Source organism: Pan troglodytes, chromosome 10 (genome assembly GCF_028858775.2).
Source record: "Pan troglodytes isolate AG18354 chromosome 10, NHGRI_mPanTro3-v2.0_pri, whole genome shotgun sequence".
NCBI classification, from domain to species: Eukaryota; Metazoa; Chordata; class Mammalia; order Primates; family Hominidae; genus Pan; species Pan troglodytes.
Window position 1 is genome coordinate 17222186 of NC_072408.2, and position 22186 is coordinate 17244371.

The 22186-nt window shown below is 38.3% G+C and overlaps 3 protein-coding genes across 9 annotated transcripts in view; 1 reads left to right on the forward strand and 2 right to left on the reverse strand.

The window, feature by feature from the left end:
- CLEC1A (C-type lectin domain family 1 member A) overlaps positions 1-13340 on the reverse strand; it is a 53717-nt gene extending 40377 nt beyond the window's left edge. Inside the window, exon 1 of one of the 2 annotated variants that reach the window (XM_016922962.4) lies at positions 13257-13340. The gene's annotated coding sequence lies outside the window, so the exon portion shown is untranslated. Of the gene's footprint in view, positions 1-1363; positions 1816-13256 lie in introns of those variants that run through there. The other variant, XM_520737.7, reaches the window with a different exon arrangement.
- Positions 1785-3989, forward strand: LOC473360 (heterogeneous nuclear ribonucleoprotein A/B-like). Its single transcript, XM_054663085.2, has one exon. The coding sequence runs from the start codon at positions 1914-1916 to the stop codon at positions 2517-2519; it is 606 nt and encodes a 201-aa protein (XP_054519060.1). The 5' UTR covers positions 1785-1913; the 3' UTR covers positions 2520-3989.
- CLEC7A (C-type lectin domain containing 7A) lies at positions 6852-19966 on the reverse strand. 6 transcript variants are annotated; one of them, XM_528732.6, is made up of 6 exons: positions 19690-19966; positions 17446-17544; positions 16270-16407; positions 15001-15152; positions 13257-13375; positions 6852-8607 (listed from the first exon to the last, which is right to left on the reverse strand). In XM_528732.6, exons 1-6 carry the CDS (start codon positions 19790-19792, stop codon positions 8475-8477), a joined length of 744 nt encoding a protein of 247 aa, XP_528732.2. In that variant the 5' UTR covers positions 19793-19966; the 3' UTR covers positions 6852-8474. The 6 variants fall into 6 exon arrangements, with proteins under 6 accessions (XP_528732.2, XP_001144825.1, XP_003313535.1 ...); XM_001144825.5 differs by lacking the exon at positions 16270-16407; XM_003313487.6 differs by lacking the exon at positions 13257-13375.
- Positions 19967-22186: the final 2220 nt, after the last annotated feature.

The window sequence follows — 22186 nt, forward strand, 5'->3', positions numbered from 1 at the left end:
CTGTAGTCCCAGCTACTTGGGAGGCTGAGGCAGGAGAATCACTCAAACCCGGGAGGTGGAGGTTGTAGTGAGCTGAGATCATGTCACTGCACTCCAGCCTGGATGACAGAATGAGACTCTGTCTCAAAAAGAAAAAAAAAGAAATATATGAAAAGATAATACATCATGATCAAGTGTGTTTCATCCCAGGGATGCAGGGATGGTTTAACATAAGCAAGCCAGTAAATGTGATACATCACATAATTAGAATTAAAAACAAAAACCATACAATCATCTCAATAGATGCAGAAAAAGCATTGAATAAAATCCTGCATTCCTTTATGATAAAAACCCTCAACAAACTAAGCATAGAAAAGACTTACCTCAAAATAATAAAAGCCACATAGGACAAAGCCACAGCCAACATCATACGGAAGGGGAAAAGTTGAAAGCATTCCTCCTGAGAACTATAACAAGACAAGGATACCCACTTTCATTATTTCTATTCAGCATGGTACTAGAAGTCCTAGCCAGAGCAATCAGGCTAGAGAAAGAAATAAAAGGCCTCCAAATTGGTAAAGAGGACGTCAAACTGTCACTCTTTGCCAACAATATGACTGTATACTTAGAAAACTCTGAAGACCCCTCTGAAAGACTCCTAGACTTGATAAACAAATTCAGTAAACTCTTAGGTTACAAAATCAATGTACACAATTCAGTAGCACTGCTATACACCAATAACAACCAAGCTGAGAGTCAAATCAATAACTCAACTCTTTCACAACAGCTGCAAAAATAAATACCTAGGAATATACTTAACCGAGGAGGTGAAAGAGCTCCAGAAGGAGAACTACAAAACACTGCTGAAAGAAATCATAGATGACACAAATTGAAACACATCCAATGCTCATGGATTGGAATAAACAATATTGTGAAAATGACCATACTGCCCAAAGTGATCTGCAGCTTCATTGCAATTTCCATCAAAATACCATCATCATTTTTTCACAGAACTAGAAAAAACAATCCTAAAATTCATATGGAACCAAAAAAGAGCTTGGATAGCCAACGCAATCCTAAGCACAAAGCACAAATCTGGAGGCATCACATAATTAGACTTCAAATTTTACTGTAAGTCTATAGTTACCAAAACAGCATGGTACTGCTATAAAAGTAGACACATGAACCAATGGAATAGGAAAAGAGAACTCAGAAATGAAGCCGAATGTCCAGGCAAGATGGCTCACACTTGTAATCCCAACACTTTGGGAGGCCGAAGCAGGCAGATCGCTTGAAGCCAGGAGTTCGAGACCAGCAGGGCCAAGATGGCGAAACCCCTTCTCTACTAAAAATACAAAAATTAGCTGGATGTGGTGGTGCACACCTGTAATCCCAGCTACTCAGGAGGCTGAGGCAGGAGAATCGCTTGAACCTGGGAGGCGGAGGCAGCAGTGAGCTGAGATTGTGTCACTGCACTCCAGCCTGGACAACAGAACGAGATCCCATCTCCAAAAACAAAACAAAACAAAAACAAAAAACACAACAAAAACAAAAACAGAAAACCAAAAGGAGGCAGCGGCACCGCCCCGGCGGGAGCTGGTTTGTGGGTCGGTGGGTTCCCTGAGGCGGCGGCTGAGGAGGAGGAGTTGCAGTTGAAGCGGCTCCGTCAGCTGGCGGAGGCCAGACCTCAGCAGCGCGAGCTGGAGCACAGCCGGGCCCAAGGCGCTTTCCCCGGTGGGTGGGGACAAGTGGGCGAGTAGCCGCCGCGACTCGGCCTATCATGTCCTTGCAGACGCCTGGCGCCAACGAGAACCGAGGCCGCCCCGAGGGCGAGTCGTCGGAGCGACCGCAGCGCCCTCGAGCGGGAATCAAAATCAAAAATCGCCGAGGACGAACAGATCAAAGCCAGCAAGAACGAGGAGGACGCAGGAAAAATGCTCGTTGGTGGCCTGAGCTGGGATACCAGCAAAAAAGATTTAAAAGGCTATTTCCCTAAATTTGGAGAGGTCATTGACTGTACAATAAAAATGGATCCCAACATTGGACGGGCAAGAGGGTTTGGGTTTATCCTGTTCAAAGATGCAACCAATGTGGAGAAGGTCCTAGAGCAGGAGTACAGGCTGGATGTCCGTGTCATTGACCCTAAAAAGGCCATGGCTATGAAGAAGGACCCGGTGAAGAAAATCTTCGTCGAGGGTCTGAATCCTGAAGCCACTGAGGAAAAGATCAGGGAGTACTTTGGCGAGTTTGGGGAGATCGAGGCCATTGAAATTCCAGTGGATCCAAAGTTGAACAAAAGACAAGGTTTTGTGTTTATCACCTTTAAAAAAGAAGAACCTGTGAAGAAAGTTCTGGAGAAAAAGTTCCATACTATCAGTGGAAGTAAGCGTGAGATCACGGTGGCCCAGCCCAAAGAAGTTTATTGGCAGCAGCGGTATGGTTCTGGGGACCGTGGAAACCACAACGGAGGGAACCGAGGCAGCGGAGGTGGTGGTGGAGGTGGAGGTCAGGGCAGTACAAACTACAGCAAGAGCCAGTGACATGGTGGCCATCAGAACACCTACAAGCCATACTGAAGCAGCAGCAGGAGAGACCAACCGACCGCACACATGTTGTGTTTGGATATGGAGTGAACACAATTATGTACCAAATTTAACCTGACAAACTTTCTATGGCTTGCCCCATGTGCATTTATTTAAAATTTCCCCCATGGAAATCACTCTCTTGTTTACTATTTCCAGAACTCTAGTTATTTAGGCAGCGTATGGTGTCTGAGAGGCCAGAGGGGCATTATGGGCTGATTTTTAGTACCAGGTCCCCCAGAACAAAATGGCAGTCTCTGCTTCCTGCTGCCGCACTCTGCAGCCTGGTCCTGTGGACCCTGGTTGTAAAGAGTAAATTGTATCTCAGGAAACCAGTGTCACCTTTTCATTTTATATTATTTATGTCATACATTTCCTGTAATGGAAGTGTTAATTTTACTGTACTTTTTGGTACCTTTGGGGAATCTAATGTAAGGTATTTTACACGTGTCCTGATTTTGCCACAACCTGGATATTGAAGCTATCCAAGCATTTAAAATAAAAATTTAACCCCCCCCCACAAAAAAGAAATAAAGCCAAATACTTAACATCCAACTGATCTTTGATGAAGCATACAAAAACATAAACCTATTTAATAAATGGTGCTGAAAAGACTGGTAATCCGCATGCAGAAGAATGAAACTGGATCCCAATCTCTTACCTTATACAAAAATCACTCAAGATGGATCAAAGACTTAAATCTAAGAACTGAAACCATAAAAATCACAGAAGATTACATCAGAAAAACTCTTCTGGACATTAGCCTATGCAAAGAATTTATGACTAATACTCCAAAAGCAAATGCAACAAAAATGAAAGTAAATAAATGGAACTTCATGAAACTAAAAAGCTTCTGCACAGCAAAAGAAATAATCAGCAGAGTAAATAGACAACCCACAGAATGAGACAAAATATTTGCAAACATATATGCATCCAATAAAGGACTAATATCCAGAATCTACTAGGATCTCAAACAAATCAGCAAGAAAAAAATAATAATCCCATCAAAAAGTGAGCAAGGGACATACATAGACATTTCTCAAAAGAAGATATACAAACAGCCAACAAACATATGAAACAATGCTCAACATTACTAATTATCAGGGAAATGCAAATTAAAACCACACAATGAGATACCACCTTACTCCTACAATAATGGCCATTATTAAAAAGTCAAAAAAACAACAGATGTTGGCATGGATATGGTAAAAAGGAAATGCTTATACAATGTAAATTAGTACAACCTCTATGAAAAACAGTATGAAGATTCCTTAAAGAACTAAAAATAGATCTACCATTCAATCCAGCAATCCCGCTGCTGGGTATCTACCCCAAAATAAGTCATTATATATGAAAAAGACACTTGCACGTGTATGATTATAATAGCAGAATTCACAATTGCAAAGATATGGGACCAACCTAAGTGCCCATTAACCAATGAGTGGATAAAGAAAATGTGGTATATGTACACCATGGAATACCACTCAGCCATAAAAAGTAATGAAATAATGTCTTTTGCAGCACCTTGGTTAGAGCTGGAGACTATTATTCTAAGTAACTCAGGAATGGAAAACCAAAACTGTATGCTCTGACTTACAAGTGGAAGCTAAGCTGTAAGTAGGCAAATCCATACAGAGTGATATAATGACTCAAAAGCAGGAGGTGAAAAGGGAGGGGGAGGGATTAAAAAAACTACATATTGGGTACAATGTACACTACTCAGGTGAGTGACAGGCGCATTACAATCAGAATTCAAAACTATATAATTCATCCATGTAACCAAAAACGTCTTGTACCCCAAAATCTATTGAAATAAAAAATACATAAATAAAAATAAAAATATCTTCCTCTTGCACAGTGCCTTGTAAGAAGTAGGAAATCAAAAATTATTTGTTTGTTTGCATTGGGTTGGATATCAGAGAGCCATATAAAAGAGAAGGTAGTCAAAATTGTGAAGATGAAGTTATGTAAAGCCCATAATTGAATAAAACAGAGATACAGTGTTAAAAATTACAACAGCTAGGATCAGAAAAAAAGGCACTTAGAAGGTGCCTGTAATTATGATTCTCATAAAATAGCAATTAGAACTATTTCCCAAGCTTCAGTTATTCAAGTATATTCCTAATAATTTTTGATAAACAACCTACATTAACATTTATACTACTTTTCCTTAAAAGCTTATTTTTTTTTCAAAAAGAATATTTTTGACTATCAACTGTATGGCAAGTACTATTCTCAGACTGTTGGTCCTCAGACGATATATAAGAAACAGATATATAAGAAAGAGAAAGACAATATACAAGAAAGAGAATAAGTATCATGCTGGTGCAAAAGTAATTGCGGTTTTTGCCATTACTTTTATCCTATATACTTTCAATGGCAAAAACCGCAATTTTGCACCAACCTAATAAGTAAATAGTAGAGTATATTAGACTATAATAAATGCTATGGTAAATAAACAGAGGTAAGGGAGATGAAGAATGTAGGGAAAAAGGGTTGGTAACTTTAAGTAGTTATGTGAGTAAGCGTCATTAAGAAGGTCATGTTTGTGCAGAGATGGAAACGAGGTGAGAGGCCAGGCCCTGCAGCTTTGTCTGGTAAGAATCATTCAGGCCAGGCGCGGTGGCTCACGCCTGTAATCCCAGCACTTTGGGAGGCCGAGGCGGGCGGATCATGAGATCAGGAGATCCAGAACATCCTGGCTAACACAGTGAAACTCCGTCTCTACTAAAAAATACGAAAACAAATTAGCCAAGCGTGATGGCGGGCACCTGTAATCCCAGCTACTCGGGAGGCTGAGGTAGGAGAATGGCGGGAACCCGGGAGGCGGAGCTTGCGGTGAGCAGAGATGGCGCCACTGCACTCCAGCCTGGACGACAGAGCAAGACTCCGTCTCAAAAAAATAAAAGAATCATTCAGGTAAAGCAGATAAGAATCACCAATACCTTGAGGTGGAAGCACGTGACATGGTTGAGAAACAACAGAGAAGCCAGCGTCCTGAGTGCGGTGAGTAAAGATGAAGGAAGTAGGAGATTAGCTCAAAGTTAAGAGGGCCAGAATATGTAGCGTCTTACAGATAATTACAAAGGTATTTCTTTTTTATGTTGTTTTGTTTTTACTCTGAGATACATGAGAAGTTGATGAGAATTTTAAGTAGAGAACCGACATGATTTTATTTAAATTTAATGGTCTCACTCTGATTTGTTTGAAAATAGACTGTAGAGGGCAAGGGTGAAGGCTCAGAGACTACTTCAAAAATTATTGCTATAAGCCAAACAAGTGAACATGGTGGCCCCTCAGCATGTCCTCTGGTGTGACCATTACTCATCTCGAATTTAACTTTAAGACTGAGGTTCGGCTAGCAGCTATTTCACCTTTTCTGTCTCTTGGAAAAGTGTGGATGTTTTCTGTCTCTTGGAAAAGTGTGGATGTTTTCTGTCTCTTGGAAAAGTGTGGACGTTTTCTGTTTATTAACGTATATTTCCATATAAGCTGTGATATAAACGTGTCTCAACAGGTCAGGTACTGTATGTCTTGCACAACGTAGAGCAATCTTACTTTACACCGTCACTTTCGTGATACCCACGTCATGGGTTAGGTTGCCTGGCCTGTCTGTTCACTAGATTAGTACAGCTGGATCTTCAGCATCCAGTTATTTACCTTGATTACCATAATTTCTTGGACTCATCCACTATGTCCTGGGGACCCAGGAGGAATGAATCAAAACAAAACCAAAATTAAAATACTAGATATCTCTTCCAAACTCCATCCTATGCTTTAACTACTTAAAACAGTTAACCATACTCGTCATGTTCTCAGCCTGATCTATCTCTTCCCTTTCTTTTTTATGTTTATTATACATTACATCATTTATTTATTTATGTATGTATTTTTAATTGTACTTTAAGTTCTGGGATACACGTGCAGAACGTGCAGATTTGTTACATAGGTATATATGTGCCATGGTGGTTTGCTGCACCCATCTCTTCCCTTTCTACATTTTTTTAAGTAATGAAAACAAATTTGCATATTAAACAACAATAGTAAACCTCACAAAAATCTTTATCTTCTCTTAGGTTTTTAAAATTTTTAAGATCGCAAATTAATACTTTAATATCAAAATATCTACTATAAATATCCACTCCACCCATACCAAATTCATCATCATTTTTGGGGAGAGGGCAAATTGTGATAGTGATTGTGACACACAGGCACATAATTTAGAGGCCACGGGTTTTTCGATAAGAGTTTTTTTTTTTATTGAAATGAAATCCACATAACACAAAATCATCCATTTTAAACTGAATAATTTAGTAAAATGTGTACAATTTCTTTTCACATATTAATCAACATTAGAGGACTGTAAATGCCTCCCTAGTAATACAGAAATATCCATTGGAAATAAAAATAGCACCAGTGGGAAAGTACGAAAAAATAAGACAAATCAGCACATGAGGAAATATAGTTTCATTCCAACAATACCATTTTACAGTAATTACTGAAAAAATGGTAAAAATTGTAAAACAGTACATCACAAAACTAATAAAACATATTCCAAAATGTTAATACTTGTTCCAATGAGATTGGTTACTTTTTTATATTCATCATCAGATTTTATGTATTTTTATGTATTTTTGTATTTAAAAAGCAGAAAACTTTCCTATGAGAGCAGTTTCCCTACAATTACATATTATACAAGATTCTAGGCTGGGTGCAGTGGCTCACGCCTGTAATCCCAGCACTTGGGAGGCTGAGGCAGGCAGATCACCTGAGGTCAGGAGTTCGGGACTACCCTGACCGACATGGAGAAACCCTGTCTCTACTAAAAAAATACAAAATTAGCCAGGTGTGGTGGTGCATGACTGTAATCCCAGCTACGTGGGAGGCTGAGGCAGGAGAATCGCTTGAACCCAGGAGGCGGAGGTTGCGGTGAGCCGAGATCGTGCTGTTGCACTCCAGCCTGGGCAACAAGAGCGAAACTCCGTCTCAAAAAAAAAAAAAAAAAAAAAAGATTCTGTTAGAGATATGGCAGACGTACTCTCTGAGCTATTTAATTGATAAAGAAAAAGTAGGAGTTCCTGCTTTTTAAAGATGATAATCATAATTATGATCATACTGATGAAAATAATAAAATTGCTCTGACTGTGGTGAAGATTTTTTCCCATTTCTTCATTTAGCTATTCAGAAATATATTTCACCCTCAGTTCATAACTGATATACTGCTAGAAGTTGAGGGTCAAATCGTGGCAACACACCATGCACTTCAATGGCATTGTTGAGCATGAAACAACTCTGATAGAGCCAGAAATTAAGATTCGCTTATGGCTTACCCAAGGTAAATGCCAAGTCAATGGCAGAATGAAAATTCAAGCTTGGGGCCAGGTGTGGGGCTCACATCTGTAATCCCAGCACTTTGGGAGGCCAAGGCGGGCAGATCACTTAAGCCCAGGAGTTAGAGACCAGCTTGGTCAACATGGCAAAACCCAGTCTCTACAAAAAACACCAAAAATTAGCCTGGCATGGTGGCATGCACCTGTAGTCCCAGCTACTTGAGGGGCTGAGGCGAGAGATAGCTGCAGTGAGTCGAGATTGTGCCACTGCACTCCAGCCTGGGTAACAAAGTGAGACCCTATCTCAAAAAAATAAATAAATAAAAAATAAAAATTCAAGCTTGGCTGCCCTGATTCCATGTCTAGGGATCTACTAACTAGAAAAATAATACTAGCCTACCTGTAGGTCGACAAATACAGAAATCACAGCCTCTCCCTTCAATTTCTTGGTTAAGATTACAGTTTGCCAAGCTCTCTAAACATTTTCTGCATTTATCTTGACCTCAGCTGTTACTCTTTTCTGTTCTGTTTTCTGTCCTCCTTACTACCTTACATATTTCTCTCTCCTTCTCCACTCTTCCCCTTACATTGAAAACTTCTTCTCACAAATACTATATGAGGGCACACTACACAGTTGGTCATAAATGACTGACACATGAATCCATACACAATCTGGAGATGGGTTTTCTTGGGTAGCTGTGGTTCTGATCTGAAATCTGTTAAAATAGAATTCAGTGAGGTAATTAGAACAAATGTTAAGGAATATTGTCTACATGGCACACAAATAAATTAGTAAGGATATTGGTGAAAAGAGTTCTGAAGTGTTTCTATTATTGGAAAAGGAGGCTTAAATTGTTGTGAATCTCAAGTGGTTAAATGAATAGTCTCCATTATTAAGGCAGAAAAATGACTTAACTTTTTTTCAAGAAATGCTACTAGCTGCATAAACGTAAAAAAAGTTCCTGACAAAGAAGAAAAATCATTTAATATTCTATAAAAAGTTCTTTATATATCTTTCAGCCTATTACTTAAATGTTTCTTTATCAAATCAAGTAACAGTTTAATTAAATTATTACTGGATATACTTAATGAGTAGACCAAGCAGAAGCATTAATGCTAAAAGGGATCTAGAACTAAAAAGAGAATCAGAGATGCCCAGGCCATTTAAAGGCAGCGCAAACAACTCTGTATATTTTAATGTATCCTGGAAGCAGAATTACATTATAATACAATGCTTGACAGTTATGGAAATCAACACTGCTAAATGCAGGCATGGTCCTGTTCAGTTTGGTCTTCAGTCTCCTTAAGTAGCAGTGTTAATGAGTCAAGCTCAAAGAGCATCACTGAGCCTCAGTGCAAAAGCTATGACTTGGCACTCTTTGTCCTGGTTATGTATCTCTCCCTCTTGACCCTGAGGTTGGAAGATTGAGAAAACTTTGCTTTAGCGATGACTAAGGCTAAGATTAACTACTTAGATTCAGACCTCAGGGAGAACTCTGACCAGCATTATTCCTTAAAAATTTTCCTTGACCTCTAAGTGTTTTGGGGGCATAGACACAGCTAGATTAAATAAATGCCACCCGGAAAACCAAAGAGTAGTAACATATGAAAATGTTAACTTGGGCCCACTTGTGATTATAGAAAGAGTCCTCTAGTCATACATTTAAAATAGCAAGAGAAAACTCAAGACAAACAAGTGCTATAAGAAAGTAGAAAATACATTTGGCTGATTGTTAATAAATTCACTGTACTTAGCCTAGTAGAAGTAAAACAGTTAAGTGATTATGCTCAGCAGTTTGTACTGTTCACACTATTGGGTGAACAGACCTGGTGGTGAGAACAGAGGCAAATGAAAAAACACTTCAAATTAATTCTACAAAGATTTTAAGATAAAATGTTAACAACCCTATAAAAAGCAATCTGACATAAGAGAAAACTAATCAACACAAAAGAAAAATAGTAAAAAAAAAAAAAAAAACAGAAACAGATACATATAGAAAATTGGAATTATCAGACACAAGCTAAAACAACTATGGTTAGTGTATTCTGAAAGTTAGAAGACAATACTAAGAATGTTGGAAGAAAAAGTAGAAGTATACGTGTTGAAATAATAGATTTGAGAAAGAACTAAACTAAAATTATAAAACTGAAAATGTCACCAAACAAAATAAAAGACTTAATAGAGGCTTTTAACGGTAGATTAGCCACAGGTGAGAAAAAATAGATGAACCGGAAGATATGTGAAAGGTTATTACATAGATTGGAGCAAAAAGCTAAAAAAGAATGAAAACACAGGAAAAAGCAAAAGAAACATATAGGATGGTGTCAATGGGTCTGTAATGAATGTAACTGGGATTCCAGGAGAAGGGAAAAAAGATGGGGAAAAGCAAAATATGAAGCAAGTATGGCTGAGAATTTTTCAGTGCTGAGTAAACACATTAGTTTTAAAACATATATTACCTTCAAACAGACGACCTCTCAAAAACAACAATAAAAAATAGAAAACAGTGGAATAATATATTTGAGTGGCTGAGAGGAAAAACAACAAACCTCTAATTCTATACTTACTGGAAATATCAGTCTTAAGAAAAAATACCTGTAATGTACAGTTGGAAAGGAAGAAAGAAATAAACAACTAAAATCATAAATATGTGGGCAAATTGAAATGAATACTAACTGCATAAATCTGTGCGCCACCTTGTCTGTCTAATTTTTATATCTTTTTTTTTTTTTTTTTTTTTGTAGAGATGGGGTTTCACCATTTTGGCCAGGCTGGTATCGAACTCCTGAGCTCAAGTGATCCGCCTGCCTCGGCCTCCCAAAGTGCTGGGATTATAGGCGTGAGTCCCCGCGCCCGGCCCAAGGGCCACTTTTTTTCTTTTTTCTTTTTTTTTTTCAAATACTGAGTCTGGCTCAGTCACCCAGGCTGGAGTGCAGTGGCGCGATCTCGGCTCACTGCAACCTCCGTCTCCCGGGTTGAAGCAATTCTGGTGCCTCAACCTCCGAGTAGCTGGGATTACAGGTGTCCGCCACCACACCCAGCTGATGACGCGTAGCTGTAGTCCCAGCTACTCAGGAGGCTGAGGTGGGAGAATCGCTTGAACCCAGGAGGCAGAGGTTGCAGTGAGCCAAGATTGCCCCACTGCACTCCAGCCTGGGCGATAAAATAAAAATAAATAAATAAAGATAAATACATTAATATAATAGCATATAAATTGAGGAGAGAGTCAACAGAGTAAAGGAATGCTCTATGATTTTTATATTGGTCAGGAAGAACATAAAAATGTCAGTTAATATTAGTCTTTGATGAGTGAAGTGTACATGTGTAATTCCTAGAACAACTACTAAAAGATTAGTAAAAGAGATGTAAAAGACATGAAAGAGCACATTCCAAATGAACAACAACAACAAAAAAAACAGAATAAGAAAAAGTGTTAAATCATCCAAAAAGGAGGAAAGAAAGGGGAAAAAAAGTAACAATTCTAAATCTTTATGTGCCTGATAAGACGGCTTCAACACATCGAATAAAATGTTTACAGAACTGTAAGTAGAATCGCAGCAGAAGATTTCAACACAATTCTTTTCATATGGAAAGAGGAAGAAGCACGTAAAAATCACAGAACTACAAGCACGTGGAGCATGTTCTCTGATCACAGTGGAACTAAGCCTGAAACCTAAAACAAAGAGATAACCAGAAACACATATGTTTGTAAATTAAGAAATGCATTTCTAAATAACTCCTGGGTCAAAGAGCAGCTTACAGTGGAAATCAGAAAGTATTTTGAACTGAAAGACAATGAAAATACATTAAAATTATAGCCTTAAGTCTACATACTTGAGATAAAGGAAGGCTTAAATTCATGAGGCAAGCAGCCAATACGAGAAGTTTGAGATGGAATAGCAAATTTAAAACAAATAAATTAGGTCAGGAGATCGAGACCATCCTGGCTAACACGGTGAAACCCTGTCTCTACTAAACATACAAAAAATTAGCCGGGCATGGTGGTGAGCGCCTGTAGTCCCAGCTACTCAGGAGGCTGAGGCAGGAGAATGGCGTGAACCCGGGAGGCGGAGCTGGCAGTGAGCCGAGATCGCACCACTGCACTCCAGCCTGGGCGACAGAGCGAGACTCTGTCTCAAAAAATAAAACAAAATAAAATAAAAATAAATTAGATGGAAGGAAGTAATACAGATTAGAATAAAAGTTAATGAAAGAAATAATAAAAAGAGAGTCAACAAAGTCAAAAGTTACTTTCTTTGAAAAACCAAATTGAACGGTACTCCTACTGAGACAGATGAAAAAACACACACAGGTGTGCACACACACACACTAATAATAAGAAGTTAAAAGAGACATATTTCATATTCTGCAGATATTAAAAAGCAAATGAATGACAACAGCAGTGACAGAAACCACATAATAAGGAATAATGTATCATCAGGCAAATGTGAAATACGTTTAAAATATCTTTCTAAAATGCAAAATGTGAAAATGTGGTTGCTTTTTAACTTAATAATAAGTCTCACACATTAACTATGTACAAGACACCATGCTAAATTATTTTACTTTTATACCCATCTCACAATTCTAAGAGGAAAGCACTCTTTCTTTTTTTCTTTTTTTTTTTTTTTGAGTTGGAGTCTCACTGGAGTCTCACTCTGTCATCCAGGCTGGAGTGCAATGGTGCAATCTCAGCTCACTGCAACCTCTGTCTCCCAGGTCCAAGCAATTCTGCCTCAGCCTCCTGAGTAGCTGGGATTTCAGGCAATGCCACCACACCCGGCTAATTTTTTAGTGGAGGTGGGGTTTCACCATGTTGGTCAGGCTGGTCTCAAACTCCTGACCTCAATTGATCCGCCCACCTGGGCCTCCCAAAGTGCTGGGATTACGGGTGTGAGCCACCACACCCGGCCAAGAGCACCTTTCTATTCTTGTTTATGGAAAATGGGACTCAGAGAGGAAAAGTGACTTATCTCCAGTGTCACACAATCAGTGAGTGGGGTAATCATTAACCCAAACTGAGGCCTGGCTTCAAAACCCATGCTCTTAACCAGGGGGTTACACTGACTGACAGTGACTGCTCCTTGCCTGGACAACTTCAAACATGTCGATGCCTCCCTGGTAAGAAAACCAGAAGAATATCTGTGTTGATGCTACTAGATGGCCTCACTCTTTTTCACTCTAAGGTCCTCCTCATCTTTCTCCTCTTGTCCTAGTTCACTCTTCCTCTTCTATATCTTTCTCCCTCTCTTTCTCATATATGGTGAGCAAATCAGGTTCTTAGCTGCTTGACAGAGGTTTTCATAGATGAGATGGAAACCTCTCTGAGAAAAAGGATGAAGCATTGTCTCTCCAAACACTTACAAGTTAGAAGAGAATGTTGATCCATCCTCCCAGAGCCATGGTACCTCAGTCTGGGGCCGAGAAAGGCCTATCCAAAATGAATTATCAGGTTGGGAAGACACTTGTTTTACTATAAATCCCTGTAATGAAACATATACAAATATATAATAAAGAGAGAGAGAGAGAAAGAAACTATTATCATGGACGCTGAGAAAAAGACAACTGATTGAATCACTTTGGTAAAGAATGCATGCCTAACCTGACATCAACCTAGAGAGAAGTGCCAATTTTTGAATGTCATTGAATGTCTCAAAAGGCCTATCTTATTTATTTAAAGTAATTATCATTTAATTTTCCAAAAGAATAGATTTGTAATGTGAGGACTGTACTGCCTCCATTCAACCTATCTGACAAAATCCCAGATGACAGTCCCCCTAGGCAGTTTTCATGGATGATTAGCCATTGTCTTCTCCTCCAATTGAAGAAATAAATTGATGCTACTTTTGTTAAGAAGTACTTCTCAGAGTTAGGTAACAACTTAAAAATAATTTAGTCCAACTGTATATTTTATGAATATGTAATCTGAGGTTCAGTGAAGATATCTGAATTGTTTACAAATCTATAACAATTTATTTTCAATTATAGGCTGGCCTAAAAGTCAGATAGACTTGTAATCCAATACTCTTTCTTTGCCATATATCTAGTTCCATTAACTTTAATATAAATTATTACTACTGGGTAAGACATTACAGAAACAAAAACAAAATAAGAATAGTGAAAGTAGGTGTAGAAGTTATAGACTGGTTTGGATTTATAACATAGAATTTTTCCTATTAACCCCTTATCTTACCTCATTGAAGCTCTACCCTTCATTCATGATGTGTTATAAGTGCCACTTTTTCTGAAAACTTCTTAGGAACACGGGGATCTCTTTAAACTCCTATAGCATTTATTGCTAATGCCAGATATTTAACTTTTAATAGCTGCTGAGTTGCTTTTTTTTTACTTAAAAGATTATATGTGTCCTGTGATAGCAGGGTTATGTTTTAACCCTCTTTGCCTTTCCCAGTATCTTGCAAAGAGTAAATAATTTCTAAACATATATTATCTTTGTTGCCATTTTTCTTGATAATTATGATGACAAGGAGAAGAATTTTCTACTTTACTTCCACCATATTTAAAAATTGAAATACAAACTCACAAAAATGGGTAGTGTCCTGATTATTGTAGTCATGCATACATGGAGTATGTTTGAAAGGATTTGTTTTAAGGCGAAACACAGTTTTTTAAATTAGTTAAAAATAAAAGCATATACTATGCACTTTATGTGCTTAAGGCATGCTATGATTATAATTATAGAGATATTAAAAATGAATTTTGGCCAAGTGTGGTGGCTTACACCTGTAATCCCAACACTGGGAGATCGAGGTAGGCAGATCGCTTGTGCCCAGGATTTTGAGACCAGCCCAGATGATATGGAGAAACCTCGTCTCTATGAAAAATACAAAAAAAATTAGACGAGTGTGGTGGTGCACCCTGTAGTCCTAACTACTCAGGAAGCTGAGGTGGGAGGATCACTTGAGCCTGGGATGTCGAGGCTTCACTGCACTCTAGCTTGGGCAGCAGAGTGAGACTGCCTCAAAAAAAAAAAAAAAAAAAAAAAAAAAAGACTTCATTTTAGGAAAAATTGTCATTACCTGGAATCTCCCTCTATCTTCCTTCTGGATACACACCACAGATAATTATAACAGAAGTCTACACTTACCAATTCATTTGAGCTGTCTATCTTTAGGAGATTAGAGCCCAGTTGCGAGCATTGTCTTTTACTTCCATCCCAGGAATTTAGTGACATGCTGAATAGATAACAGCTCTTCTCATATATAATCCAATTAGGAGGACAAGGGCTGGAAAGAACCCCTGGAAATAAAAGATTAGTACCATGAGGTTCATAGCATACCAATTCACTCTTTTAGTGTGAACACCATTCATCTTAAGGACACTTATGAAATAACCAATGAGTTGCCATTTTTATATTTCATTGTCAATTCGAACTATAGGGATATGATTTTACAGATGAGAATACATTAAAATCTTCCTATTCATTTAAAATTTAAAAACGAACTAGCTATAAATAGTATTTTAGGCAGCCAACCATCCTTTTTTTCTTCACTTGTCTTCTATTCCTTCTAATTCAGCTCAAAACTACCTTTCTCCTTAATAACTCCTTAAAATAAGTCCACTCACAATCAATCATTGAGGTACACAGCAATTTCATATTGCTTCTTATTTTATGATGTAAGATCTACTTCATAATGTGACTTTCCAAGTGAGAAAAGTATAGGTCAATTATTCATATTACACACTATCTCTGTTATATATTATTAGCTACTTAATAAAAATAGTGAGAAGGTATGGGTCCAGAGATGAAAAATTGAAGTGAAAACATTAAGTCATAGTCAATTATGATGCAATTAGAAGTAAAAGTCAAGTGTGTATAGAATTGTAATTAAGTAAATGAAATTGTATGGTTAAACAAATTTGATGAGTTTTCAGGGACATGTGTATTCGGTCTACCTCTTTTGTATATTTTTAATATAGCTTCCTTATTCTTGGCAACATTTTCCCTTCTTTCCTTTCTCCCTGTCATTCTTCCTTTCTAATGTCATATTTCCTACTCTAACTGTATCGCATTTAAAATGTCAATTCTGTAAGGGGAGAGAACACTTTTATTTGTATCAAATTATATGATCTCCTGTAGATCTAAGCACATAGCCAGTGATAAATCAGTTACTGATTTTAAAAATTAATAAAGTCCAATTTAGAACTGTCCAGCCAACTGCATAGGGTACTTATAATTTCACCTTATTGTATATATGACAGGGATACATTACACTAAGGTAATACTAATATGTGTATTTGCCTTAAATTTACAATCATTGAATCTAAGTGTTTTTCTTTACACCCCTGCCCCAGGCATCAGCACCAAGAATTAACCCTCTTGAGTCAAGATTCCGTCCTTTAACTATGCCCTTGCCTGTGGTTTTGACAGCTTTGGTAGGAGTCACACTGTCTTCTAAAGATGATTGTGTGGGTTGACTGTGGTTCTCTTTATTTCTTGATGGAAAGTAGCCATTCTCCAATGTGTTGCTTCCTGAATTGGATCTCCAAATAGCTTCACATACCAACAATAATAATAGTGACAGAAAAAACGTCATTCTGCTGTGTTTGAAAATTAAAATCCCAAAACCCAAATGTTATTGGAATAAAAGAATACATTATTGATTAATGATAAATAGATGATATATTGCTGTGGAGAGACAAAGACGGTTGATAGAATAGATGAAAAGAAATACATAACTTTTATAAAGGAGGTATAGTAAAAAAAAAGAAAAGAAAAGAAAAAAGAAGGTGGAGAAGAAGAAATAGAATGAGGGAGGCAGCAAGAGGCAAATGTCATAGAGTCAATTGGACCCATGACAGATTTGAAATAGCAACATCTTTCACCTTTCTTCTGTTATTTAAAAATGAGAGATCCTTGAGAAACTGCCCAGTACCTATAACATAGAATGCACTCAATAAACATTTGACTAATTAAGGAATGTCATGAAGACTCTCTGAAGGTGACTGACAACAGATTGCATGTGATATAAAATCTAAAAAAAAATTAATCCATTACAAAATATCGACTTAAGACCAAGTGCCTCAGGAAATTTCTGGTGTATTCAAAGGTGTTTATATTAAAGATCGGAAATAATTTCCTTAAATAATGTGAATCATAAAAATAGCTTAATGTCCATTTAGTGAATTTATTTCATTAGGAAGACAGCACCATATTGTACTTTCTTCTTCAGCTCCGCTTGTTTTCTTCATTAATTTATCCTTTGAATTCCACAGCTTTGAAACCAGCTATGCAAGGGAGGTAGGAGAGCAATGTAGTTAAGAGTATGAGTTTTTTAGACAGATCACCCAAATTTCTAATCATGGTCCCACCACTAACTAGCTTATAACCCTGGAAAGGTAAAATAACCTCTCAGTCTCTCACACCCTTTATAAGTGAAATGGGCATTAACAGCACCAACCCAATACAGATAAAACCAGATTATATACAAATTAAAGTAGATTATGCATGTCAAGCCCTTAAAAGAGTGCCTGGCACATAATAATTGCTTACTAAATTGTCTGTTGTTAATCTCCTCCACCAAATACTCACCCATGGTACCCAGGACCACAGCTATCACCAGTATTACCAAGCATAGGATTCCCAAAATTACAGCAATGAGGCGCCAAGGAGGAGATGCAGCACACGATCCTGAGGAGCCAGAGGGGGCAGAAATGGAATAAAGAAAGAGAATGACGGATGGTGGGGCAGTTTAATTCTACAGTTCATCAAAAATCTGGCCTTGCACGGTGGCTCACACCTGTAATCCTAGAAGGGAGACTGAGGTAGGAGGATTGCTTGAGGCCAGAAGCTCAAGACCAGCCTGGGCAACACAAGGAGACCCTGTCCCTACCAAAAAAAAAAAAAAGAAAAAGAAAGAAAGAAAAAAAAATTTAATTAGCTGGGCATTGTGGTGAGCTCCTGTAGTCCCAGCTACTCTGGAGGCTGTGGCAGGAGGATCACTTGAGCCTAGGAATTCCAGAGCAGCATAGGCAAAAGAGTGATACCCTGTTAAAACACACACACACACACACACACACACACACACAACAACAACAACAACAACAAAAAATACTGGCAAATTTTTAAGTGAATTATTAATCACTGCCTAGGTTACCTGGTCACCTAGGATTCGCTGTGCTTCTCCACCAGTAAGGATACCTTCTTCTTCAATTGCTGGAATTGTAATTTCGGCACATTGGCTTGATAACTGTATGCTCCTAATTTCAGTTCCACATTGACATCTACAGGTCTTGACATTAGTAGGATTCCTGAAATCCCACTGATTCTTAGAGGAAATAGCTTAATGTTGGGGAGATAGCACTGATTACTAAGGGTAATTTTCCCTTTTCATATGTTTGTTGCATGACCCTGGGCAAATTACTCCCTTTGTTGTTTTTTATTCCTCTTTGTGAAACTGGGGTAATAATATCTCAAAGGATTATTGTGGGAATTAAACGAGCTAACACATATAAAAGCACCTTGTTTAGAGACTGCTAGCACATGATAGGTGTGTTGTTACAGGATACCGTTTGCCTACACATATGCATAAACATGCGCATGTCTCCCTACCTCTTGCCTCATCCACTTTTTCCACGCTTCCTCAATAGGTTGCCCAAGAAAAGAATTACATCAGTGCTGAGAGGAAAATATTTGTGCAGTGTGAATAACCAGAAAGCAGAAGAAAGCAAACTCTGGTGTCAAAACCGACAAATGATCTCTCTCTCTCAAAGATAATAGGGAACTAATTTTGTGTGAACATTGCCATAACCAGAATGTATTTCTGCTTTCCACTGTGACTAAGCTGTCAGGACATTTCATAGAACTGTCACATAGGAGAATCGTAGAGTAGGCTAAATCACCCATTCTATGAATACAGAGATCCTCCAATGCCCTTCTTTCTATTTCATTTCATTTACACTTTGTTTAAGACTCATGTCCTGCTGGTGGGATGTTTTTATCTACCATATGTTCATATATTTTCCATCACTGGTATACCAATAATTGTTTTTTGTTTAAAAACAATTTAAATTAATCTCTTACCACAAAAAAAAAATGTTGTTCATATATATACTTCTTTAAGTTTCCTGGCCTCCATTCGATAATCTAGCCTTTCTATCAAACAAGCAACAAGTCACTCATACAGAAATCCTTTATCTTTGTGCATTATCCCACTTATTACCAATTCCTCACTGATGAAATGTCTATATCTATAGAAAAGAGAAATTCTATTTTCTGCCATCAGACATAATTAATTTAAACACTAATAATTGGTCACTGAATAATTTTCATGAAAAAAGGTTTAGGGTGCATTCAATTTATCTTCAGTGACATCTGAAGCCTTTAAAAGTATATCCATAAAAATGTACACATCATGAGCCTCTCAAATTTTCTCCCCTTATATCTTTTTGTTTTGTTTTTTTGTTTGTTTTTATTTTTATTTTTTTTCAGAGATGGAGTCTTGCTCTGCCACCCAGGCTGGAGTGCATTGGCATGATCTTGGCTCACTGCAACCTCCACCTCCCAGGTTCAAGTGATTCTCCCACCTCAGCCTCCCAAGTACCTGGAACTACAGGCGTGCACCACCATGCCCGGCTAATTTTTGTATTTTTAGTAGAGACAGAGTTTCACCACGTTAGCCAAGCTGGCCTCGAACTCCTGACCTCAGTCAATCCACCCGCCTTGGCCTCCCAAAGTGCTGGGATTACAGGTGTGAGCCACCATGCCCAGCCTCCCCTTAGATCTTTTCAAACGGGAGAGCTAAAGGCACACATTAGAAAAAACATATATATATACCTTTCTCTGAAACAACAGCTATCCTGGTATTGCTTCGAGAGTCGAAGTGTAATTGAGTATATCCATCTTCATCCAAATTTTCTAAATCAGGATGATATTCCATTGTTCTTGAGAGCCCCTGAATAGATTTAGCATTTGGGAGCTCTTTTCTTTCTGCTCCTGAGATGACTGTCTGTGGACGAAAGAGAATCTCTGAGTCAAATCATGTGGGCTAGATACTTACCGGAGTTTAACAAATTAAGCTTAAGTAGTTCAACCAGATATTCAAGAGCAGGAAATGAAACTATGCTGTGGTAATTTTCCATTTGTACCTTTAGATCCTGTTTCTGAGACTGCTGACTCAGGAAAACTAAAAGGCAGCATAGCAGATGAGTCTTTGTTTCAGACCAAATGTAAGAAAAATGCATAATGTCTTATGCTGCCTTCATTACTCTCACAACTAAATCTGACATTAATTAATTTAACCGATGTAAACTATTACAGTTTTGGTGCTCCAAGTTTACCATAACTTTGTTCATGTATTTATTCATGTATTTTTAAAATTTCATAAACAGGTACTGGATGCCCACCTTTTCAATTGGTAGGAGCTTAAAATACAAGAAAAAATGATACCTATGAAGAAACTCATTGCTTAATAAAGGAAATATATAGATAGGTAAATGAGGGATGGCATGAGGAGGTGCATTGTTGTAGCAACAGACAGAGAAAACAAATCTCTTTGGGAATTATCAGATATTAAGACAAAATAACATTTATTGAACAATTACTATGAGCTAAGTACCACATGTTGTACATGTTTTCTTGTTCAATCTCACTTTTCCAAGTCTATATAGTAGGCATTATTATTTCTATTTTCAAATGAAAAAATGAGACAGAGAAAATTTAGTCTCTTTCTCAGGTTTAAGAAGCTAATTTTTAAAATTTAGAGCAAGGAATCAAATCAAATCAAATCAAAATCAAAATCAAATCAAAGCTGACTCTTGCTGCAAAACTTTTCTGTTACGCTACACTGCCTCTTTCATCATTCCGTACACTTATATTGCAAGGAACAGCTTATGGAAGGTGTTGGGACTGAAATATTATGTTAGATGTTTGATTTTTTTCCCTCTCTTCTAGTTTCCATAGTAATGATCAAATCAAAGAAATATAGAAAACACCTAACATTGCTGGAAACTGAAGAGGTGTTCAACTCATTTATCCGACCTTGAAGCCAGTAGAGTGCAGGAGACATCTGAGTGTTGTCAAAGATCAACAAATCTGGATACTAGTTAATGTGGTGAGGACAGGTTTTATTCAGTAATACCATTGCAACAGGAACCAGTGCAGCATTAACTTAACTCAACTTCCCCAAAAGTAAAGCTGATGACATTTTAAAGTGGAGTTTGCTAAGGAAAAGATACTGAGTGGTGTTAAGGAAAGTTAATGTGACTAGACCCTCTGGATTTGTTAATTGGCCCTTATCCAGAGGACAGAGAAACTTTGCCTATCTATATGACAGAAGGACATGGTGATAGTTGAAGTGAAGCACCCAGCTAAGTTGGTCCTTATGCTGCATCTGAAAGAAAGAGCAAGATTTATCTTCCTGAATGTTTGCATTTCAAAGAAACAGCTCCCAAGTCCTTGAAGAAACAGTTCTGTGTGGTAGATTTGCTTCTCAAAGGGCAGAGAAAGAATTTAACTGTAAGATTTCTTTTTCTTTTCTTTCTTTTTTTTTTTTTTTAGATGAAATTTCGCTGTCGTTGCCCAGGCTGGTGTGCAAATGGCACGATCTCGGCTCACCACAACCTCCGCCTCCCGGTTTCAAGCGATTCTCCTGCCTCAGCCTCCTGAGTAAGCTGGGATTACAGGCATGCGCCACCACGCCAGGCTAATTTTGTATTTTTAGTAGAGACAGCATTTCTCCATGTTGGTCAGGCTGGTCTTGAACTCCCGACCTCTGGTGATCCGCGTGCCTCGGCCTCCCAAAGTGCTGGGATTACAGGCATGAGCCACTGCACCTGGCCTAACTGTAAGATTTCTAAAGTAACTGCTCTAAAAGGAATTCAGGAGCCTATCTGTTACCAAGTTTTTTGTTGTTGTTGTTGTTTTGAGACAGAGTCTCGCTCTGTCACCCACGCTGGAGTGCAGTGGCGTGATTTCGGCTGACTGCAAGCTCTGCCACCTGGGTTCACGCCATTCTCCTGCCTCAGCCTCCCGAGTAGCTGGGACTACAGGCGCCCGCCACCACGGCTGGCTAATTTTTTGTATTTTTAGTAGAGACAGGGTTTCATCGTGTTAACCAGGATGGTCTCGCTCTCCTGACCTTGTGATCCGCCCACCTCGGCCTCCCAAGGTGCTGGGATTACAGGCATGAGCCACTGCGCCTGGCCTGTTAACAAGTTTTAACTGGAACAAAAAGTAAATTCTCCTAGCAGCATTGGGCTTCCTCAGGCTGGCCTTTTAAGTAGTGCTGAATTGGCCATTTTCGTCTTGACTGCAGGAGATAGTTTCAGGAGAC